Source organism: Microtus ochrogaster, unplaced genomic scaffold (assembly GCF_000317375.1).
Source record: "Microtus ochrogaster isolate Prairie Vole_2 unplaced genomic scaffold, MicOch1.0 UNK1, whole genome shotgun sequence".
Taxonomy (NCBI): Eukaryota; Metazoa; Chordata; class Mammalia; order Rodentia; family Cricetidae; genus Microtus; species Microtus ochrogaster.
Genome location: NW_004949099.1, coordinates 3,092,242 through 3,100,754, shown reverse-complemented (window position 1 = coordinate 3,100,754; position 8,513 = coordinate 3,092,242). Strand labels below are relative to the sequence as shown.

The following is an 8,513-nucleotide window of genomic DNA, read 5'->3' as shown; positions in this document are numbered from 1 at the left end:
AATCATGGCGACTCCTTGACTCAGCTTCTTTCTCCCAGCATTCTGTTCTGTTTACTCCTCCCACCTATGTTTTAATCTATGAGGCCAAGCAGTTTCTTTATTACTTAACCAATGAAATTAACACAAAACAGAAGACTCTCCTCCCATCATTGACCCGGTCAGACATGCAGGTGGTTGTCTCTGCAAAGGTGGAAAACTGGTGTCCTCGTCCACTATTGGTGGAACTGTGAAGGGCACCTATTTTGGAAAACAATTTGGCAATTCCTCAAGAGGTTAAACATAGTTAGCATGTGACTCAGCAGTTTTCCCAGCAGGTATATCCTCAGGGGAATTGAAGACACATGTCTGCACAAGAACTTGTACACAAATGTTCATAGCAGTGTTATTCATCATAGCCAATGCCACAAGTGACTGAAACAGTTAGGAACTTATAAATGGCCAAATGAAGTACATAATGTTCCTATAAAGAGTATGAACCAGTCATAAAAAGGAGTGAAATACTGGCTCATGCTGCAATCTTTAGAACAGTGTGCTTCTTTCCCCAAGGAAGCCAGTCACAAACCCCACATAGTGTCTGCTGCTTTTTCAGTGACCTGCACAGCCCGGCAAATCTGTAGAAATGGAAAGTGGATTTGTGGGTGCCAGAGGTTTGGGTGGGAGAAACCAGTGACTACTGATGAGTTTATCCCTGGGATGAGGAAAAGGTTCTAGAGTTAGGTAGTGGCAGTGCTTGCTCAAGTTTGTGGCTCTACTAAAACCCCTGGATAAAGGGATGAGTTCTGCAGTGTGTAAAATTTATCTCCTAAAGCTGTTATGTTAACAGTGAGGAAGCGCTGTACATACTAATATGATATACGTACCCATATTTTGTTTGTGGAGAAAAAGCAGTATGTAGAAGAATGATTATGTTCCTGTTGTGTAAAGAGGGAGAAAATATATTGACATTTGTTAGTATTTGCAGTGAAAACTATGAAGCCCGGTTCCCTTTTTAAAATGTGGTTCATGGGCCTCCCTGAACCAGTGTGAAGGTCAGCATAGTGCATTTTAAGTATGGAATGTTGTAGGATCTGTTTTTGGTTTGTTTTTGTAGTGCTGGGGATGGAACCCAGGGTTTTCTATGTAGTAGGCAGGCTCTGATCTCTAGCCCAGTTTGCCCATTTAGTCTCTTGACCTTTGTTCTCCATGTTTGCCGCTGTTGGGGTGGGGGAGGTAGCAGAGTGGCTCTGAGGGACTAACCCTCCATTTCATATCCTGGCTAGTATTCCCGGTTCCCCAGACCCAGGGAGTGCTGGCGTGAGGCCCTGTGAAGACTGGCAGTGGATTGAACAGTTGCACTCAGGAAGGTGGCTCTGTTCCAGATCCACGTGCCCCTCAGTTTTGCTGCTCTCCCCACCATCCTCTGAGCCTTGCAAAGACTCGGCTCTAGCTGGGTCTTCCCCGAGCGTGGATCTCTAGGATGGACACATCCAGGAGGTCTCTCTCATATTCACTTTCATTCAGGTTTCTCCCTCTTGTTTCCACATTCGTCATGGGTTATAACTTTTCTGGCCACCCAAGTACAAACTCCACGGTCACCTTTGATTCTTCCATTTCCTTCAACAGCGCCTTTGTCAGAACCAGTGTAACCCAGAGAATGACCAAAGCTGGTGTGGCTTCCCCTTGCCTATCAACTCTGCATCCCGCTGCTGGAAACTGGCCTCTTGAGCATCAGTTTTTCCCTCCCTCCCTCTCTCCTTCTCTCCCTCTCTCCCTCCCTCCCTTTCTCCCTCCCCTCCCCCTTCCTCTCCCTCCTTCTCTCTTCTTGCCCTTTCCCCTTCCCTATTTTTTTTTTTTTGAGACAGAGTCTTACTCTATAGCCCAGGACAGCCAAAGACTCATGACCATTCTCCTGCCTCAGTCTCCAGAGTGCTGGGATTATGGGAGTGAGCCACCGTGCCTGACTCTGTAGGGTTTGATTGCATGTTTCTCTTCTCTGGGTTTTCCAAAGCCAAATATTTCAGAGAGATGCAAAGAAGGTTCCCTGCTTGTGGGTTACAAATGTACAATGTATTGCTTTCTAGTCTCAGGCCCAAAGCTAGCAGACCCACAATTCATCTCTTCTGACAGACAAATGTGTTGTTTCCTTTCTTTAGGGGGAGTCCAGTTATAGTAATAGATGGATACGTGTGTGTGTGTGTGTGTGTGTGTGTGTGTGTTCAGTAATGATTCTAAAACTCAAGTTCCAGGAAGAATATCCAGTCCTGAGTGGATGTGGATGGAGCAGGAGGAGGAGGAGGAGGAAGCAGCAGAGGCAGTTTTGTTTGTCTGAAGCCCAGAGGAAACTGACAGCAAGACTTGTAATCTCCAACATTTACAGGGGCCAGGCAGTGAGGAGGTGCCCTGCAGAGCAGTCCTCTGGGTCTCAGCACTTCTCAGACCCCTGTTGCTAGCTTTCCTGCTGGAAGGAATTGTGCCATCTGAGATTAAACTTGGTTCTTGGAGCTCAGAGATCTCCAAGGGAAAGGGACTCAAACTGCTTTCAGGTCTGCTTCATGGGATGTTCCTGCTCACTGTCATCCATCCAGCCCTGAGCATGAGGACCTCCAGGAGCTAGTTTAGCTTCTGAGTGCTGGGGGTGCAGGGGACTCCACAGATAGGGTCTGTGAAAAGGACATTCCTTTCGGGTCGAGGCTAGTGGGACAGGACAGGACCAGGCTTGCTTTTAACTTCTCTCTGACCTGCTTACCATAGAGTGGCCTAGGAGGAAGACAGGGACCCCAGGATAGTCCTTCTGAACGGTGTCTACATGCTGCAGCACATCTCTGACAAAAACCTGGAAGTCCGACACCACCATCCTCTCTCCTTCACTCTGCCCGTGGCCAACTGGAAAGAAATGGGAAGAGTTTTAGTCCCACCCTCAAATGCCGCAGGCACATCACATTTAACCCGGTTTAATCACTCCTCTCCTGTAAGCACAGAGCGCTTACGGAACTTGCCTCCTAGAGCACTGCTGGAAACACCAGGCAACACCCTTCCTTGGAGGAGTTTTCCAAGGAAGAAGGGAGGGGCAGGAGGCACACAGAGTAAGCCTTAATGAGGCTCAGCTATTTTCCTGCATCCCCAGCTCCTTGGCCCTTAGAGTTGTGCCTCACTGGTGGCTTTGGCCAAGTGTGTTCTGTCTCCTCTCCTTTCATCAGGAGATCACACATCAAATCAAACAAGATGGTCAAAGGGTGCTTGCCAAGGCTCTCAACAGAGCAGCATAAACGGTAGGCCCCATCTTCTTCTGGGGTTTGTCAACCTATCACCTGTCTGTGCAGCTCATCTCCCCTTTCTCCTCTGCTTAGGGTCTCTGCACTCCCCGCCCCCGGTTGCAAAGGGCATCAGTTGCTATAGAAATGGCGGCTGGCAGCTGTGGGGAAAGTTTGGAAACTGTAAGATGGACCGGCTTCCAGATAAGGCGCCAGTGCAGAAGGCTGTGGCTGCACCAGGCTGCCAGGAGCTGGCAGTGTTGCTCACAGAGCCTGGGTCATCTATTCAAAGGGTCTTTGCAACTATGGGGCAAAATCACTCTTTCCACAGCACAAGTGGGGAGAGGCTAGCAAGCCTAGAACCAACTCAGAGACTCTGCTGTGGTCAGACCCCTCTTTGACACTGATGTCCCCCTACTCTCCCAGACGCTTTCCGGCCAATGTGTCTTACCATGGAAAGGAAAGCCCCCAAGTCTCAGGCCTGTCTAGGGTGTCCCTTCTTTAAAATTTATTACATTTGGGTAAATGTGTGTCACAAAAATTGTACCACACCAACCATTTCTAACCAGCTCAGTGGCACCGAGGGTGTTCACAGCATTTTGAGCCTATTATTTACCACCAGGGCACTGCCATCTTCCCAGTGGCCTTTGTATAGCCTTTGTCATCCCTTCCTCCCTTTGCTGAAGTCCTATGTTTGCAGGTGAGGACTTTAAAAGGTGATCAAGTTAAGATGCTGTGATCTGGTGAGACTGATGTCCTCATAAGAGGAAGACACGCGGCCGGGCGATGGTGGCGCACGCCTTTAATCCCAGCACTCGGGAGGCAGAGGCAGGCGGATCTCTGTGAGTTTGAGACCAGCCTGGTCTACAGAGCTAGTTCCAGGACAGGCTCCAAAGCCACAGAGAAATCCTGTCTCGAAAAACTAAAAAAAAAAAAAAAAAAAAAAAGGAAGACATGCGGATGTTGGTACACAGAGGGACAACCATGACAGCAAGATGGTGCCTGCAAGCTGAGGAAGAAGGCCCCAGGAGGGCCCACACCTTCACTCTGGAAAAAGGATTGCTTGTTATTTTACAAAGATTTTATTTATTTTTATTACTTTTGATTGTGTGTGTGTGTGTGTGTGTAGGGAGTGTGCACTTACATGCACGTGCGTGCCTTTGGTGCTCAGATGATGTGGGAGTGTCATATATCAATCTGTTGATTTCATTGGTTAAGTAATAAAGAAACTGTTTGGCCCTGATAGGCTAGAACGTAGGTGGGTGGAGTAAACAGAACAGAATGCTGGGACGAAGAGAAAGTGAGCTCAGAAACCATGCAGCTCCTCTCAGAGGCAGACACGATGAAGCAAGCCGCCAGGTCAGACATGCTGAATCTTTCCCGGTAAGACTGGTGCTACACAGATTATTAGAGATGGGTTGATGGGGATATCAGAATTAGCCAGTAAGGGATAGAGCTAATGGGCCAAGCAGTGTTTAAATGAATACAGTTTGTGTGTTGTTATTTCTGGTGTAAAGCTAGCCGTGTGGGAGCCTGGTGGAACACAGCCTGCAGCTCTCTACAACACTCAGAAGAGGGCATCAAATTATCCTGGAGTTGGCATTACAGGCAGCTGTGAGCTGTCCAACATGGGTGCTGGGAACCGAATCTAGGTCCTCTGCAAGAGCAGCAAGTGTTCTCAATCACTGAGCCGCCTCTCTGCCCCCTTACCCACTCTGTAGACTAAGCGGTCCTTGAACGTGTGATTTTCCTCTCTTGACCTCCCGAACATCTAGAAACAGAGGCATGAACCTCCAAGTCCAGTTTTTGCTGTGTTCTCTATGTCCATTCCTTAGATAACACGCTCCATTCGTTCACACATTCATTTTTAAGGCAAAGAGTCACCCATCAAAAGATCAGTCTCATGATTCACAAACCGAAGCCGCACAAAGCTGGGACAAGAGGAGAGTTCCTCCCAGCGCCCCCATCTTCCGCCCATCCAGCCATCTTCCCCTAAATGTTAGCATTTCTGCCTCTTTGCAACCCTCTGCAGGTGTGAGCCTGCTCTACAGCCTCCTCCTACACAGGCAGAGCACAAGGAACCCACCTGTAGCTCCATGAAGCAGCCTTGCTATCAATCCCCTACCCAACTTTTTCCTCTACCTTTCTGTCAGAAAATTTTCAAATACATAAAAATTTTGGAAGAATATTTCTATATGTATCTGAATTCCTACAATCTTTACCCACAACTTTGTTGCTATTTTACTTTCTGTCTATATACATGTGATGATTAACAGTGATGTCAATTTGGCTGAATGTAGAATCACTTTGCAGAAGGGCCTCCGGTGTGTGTGTGTGTGTGGGGGTTGTCTTGGTTGTCAATAAACATAAATTCATCGAGGTGAGAAGACCCATCTTAACTGTGGGTGAGACGGTCCCTAGCATGGGATCCTGGACTTCATAAAGTGGAGAAAGCAAGCTGAGCAGTAGATGACTATGCCCACTGCTCTCAGCCTCTGGCTGCCGATGTGATGTGGCCAGCTGCTTCAGCTTCCTGCTTTCCTGGCCTTCCCCACCAGAAGGAACTGTCATCTGGAACCATGAGCTCAAAGAAAGCCCTTCGTTCTTAAGCTGATTTTGTTTTGTTTTGTTTTATTTTCGGAGTGTTTTATCACTGCAACAGGAAGAGAAGCCGAGGCAAAACTTGTAAACAAAGATGGTTGAGTCACTCAAAAGTAAGTTACAGATTTTAACAGCTGGGAAGTCTGGATCATGACATCCACACCCGTGACCTCCAGATGTGACCTTGAGCCTTGAGGTTTTTCATCTTTCCTCTGCTTGGGTTGGTATTCCCGGTATTCACATGAAGTCATCCATGTGAGTCCCAGCAGCTCAGCAGCTTTTCCATAAATGCGATACTGTATATGGAACAATCAACAACTCTTAGTCCCAACACCCAGTTCTCAGTTGTCCTAGCAGAAGGTATGAGAGAGACTTCTCTCACTTCCTAAAGTTTGGTGTCGCCCTGATGTTACAGTTCCTGTTTCAATTGAATCCAGCCTATTTTTGGATTTTATTTATTTGTTTTCAGTGTTGAGAGATGAACCTAGGAGGGCGTTGCTCACACTGGGAAAATGCTCTCCTACAAGCCCACACCTCAGTGTCCCACTTATTTTAATGATTGATGGATATGCACATATGAATGCAGATCCTGAAGAGGTTAGAGGCATCGGATCTCCTGAAGCTCGAGTCACAGAAGGTTGTGAGCTGTCTGACATAGGTGCTGGGAAACTGGTGTAGGAAGCTCTTCTATGTGTTGCTTTTATTGGTTAATGAATAAATCTGTTTTGGCCAGTGGCTTAGCAGAATGGAGGTAGGTGGGAAAACTAAACTGAATGCTGGGAGAAAGAAGGCCGAGTCAATGAGAAGCCATGTTGCCCCACAGGAGACAAACACCTGAAGGAACTTTAGCAGTTAAGCCACAGCCACATGGCGATACACAGAGGAACAGAATGGGTTAATTTAAAATATAACAGCTAGCCAGAAATATGCTTAAGCTATTGGCCAACCAGTATTGCAAATAATATAGTTTCTGTGTGGTTATTTTGGGTCTAGGCAGCCAGGAATGAACAAGCAGTCTCCCCCAGCTGGAATGAACCCAGGTCTTCTGCAAGAAGTCGCCTTTCCAGCTCTCCAACACCCCACCCCCTTTAAAATGTTTTCAAAAATTTTAATTTATTATTATTTTTATTTTGTACACATGAATATTTGCCTGCATGTATGTCTGTGCACCAAGTAAATGTCTGGTGCCAGTGGAGGCCAGAAGAGGGCACCAGATACCTGGGACTGTGGCTATAGATTCTTGTGAGCCACCAAGTGGGTTCTAGGAACAGAATCAAAGTCCTCAGCAAGAGGAGCCAGTGCTCCTAACTGCTGAGCCATCTCCCCACACTTCCTCCACCACTTAAGACACTCCTCACTAAGGTGCCCACGCCGGACTTGAACTTGAACTCGGTCCTCCTGCCCCAGTAGTTGAGACTGCAAGCCTGCACCACCACACTCAGTTTGCACACTGCTTCTGGATTTCAACTCAGTTCCCCTGATGAGTTCATGAGCTACTCTTTCACCCAGTGTTACCTCTGCCCTTATCCAGCAGACCTCATATCCTACAATCCCTCTAGGTCATCCGGTCTCCAAACAAGGCTGGCTTTAGTTTTATGCTTCCGTCCATCCCATCTTTCCCTACCCTTTGGTTACGGGATCCCAGGCTACCAAGTCAGCCTTCATATGTCTTGCAGGGTTGAGAGCTCTAAGCTACCTGTGCCTGTCTCCTCCTTTTCTCCACCAGCTTCAAAGTGGGGGCTCCATGCTCTCACATCTCCCTTCGCTTCAGAACACAGTCCTCACCTTCTGGTTCAGCCAGCATTCTTGACTCTGCTGAAGGCTCCCACTGGCCTGAGGCCTGCTAACTAGCACATTCCAAGGCACCTGCCCACAGTTCCGAGACATGCCCACACTTTCCTGCCCCACCCCTCTGATCAGGCAGCCCATTGGTCTTGCACAGGCCTGGCAGAGGACAAGAATGTGATAGATGTTCAAAGTACTGTAGGAAGAGAGCTGTGATGGCCCCTTGCCAGAGAGACTTGGCTGGCTGGTGTATGTCCCTTAACTGCCCCGTGAGCAGGCCCCTCTGGGCAGCAGGCTCTGCACTGTCGCAATGAGAACTCCTGGCCGGAGCTGCAAGCTTCAGCCAACTTCCAGGATCACAGGTGCAACTGACCACACCCAACCCAACCATGCTTGTCATTTTCAGTCATCATTCATGTATTTGCAGGCTTTTCTTATGCTGGAGGGCTCGGCCCTGCCCCTTCCAGGACTGGCTATTACTGGAGAGGTAACCAACTGCTTGTGAGCTAGCCTTTAAACCGTACCAGGCTGCAGGAAACCACAGCCACAGTCACCACCCTTTATCGGGTGCTTACTTGGGGATCTCCTTCCTGTAATCATCCGCAGGCAAGAAGTCAGTTAGGGTCAGTCCCATACTCAGCAGCCTTGCAGCTATCCCACTCAGCCCATCTGAACCCTGCTCATCCTGGTTCAGCCACAGTAGGCGCTCCCTGTGGCTTCTCCTTGCTCCCCCTCTGCCTCCTGGCTTCCTGTGGGACCCGACATGGCACATGCTGGTGTTAGGTGTGTGCTGAGTATCTGCGCAAACCAAAGTGTCTCCTCACCTCTCACCAGGGATCTGTGCAAACCAAAGTGTCTCCTCACCTCTCACCAGGGATCTGTGCAAACCAAAGTGTC

The 8,513-nt window shown here is 48.3% G+C and overlaps 1 protein-coding gene across 2 annotated transcripts in view; it reads right to left on the bottom strand.

The window, feature by feature from the left end:
- The window catches only part of Mgll (monoglyceride lipase), a 106,914-nt gene that overhangs the window by 20,586 nt on the left and 77,815 nt on the right, over positions 1-8,513 (bottom strand). For both annotated transcript variants that reach the window (XM_005364850.2, XM_005364849.2), the window contains exon 4: positions 2,726-2,862. In XM_005364850.2, coding sequence (XP_005364907.1) covers positions 2,726-2,862 — 137 coding nt within the window. The remainder of the gene's footprint in view (positions 1-2,725; positions 2,863-8,513) is intronic.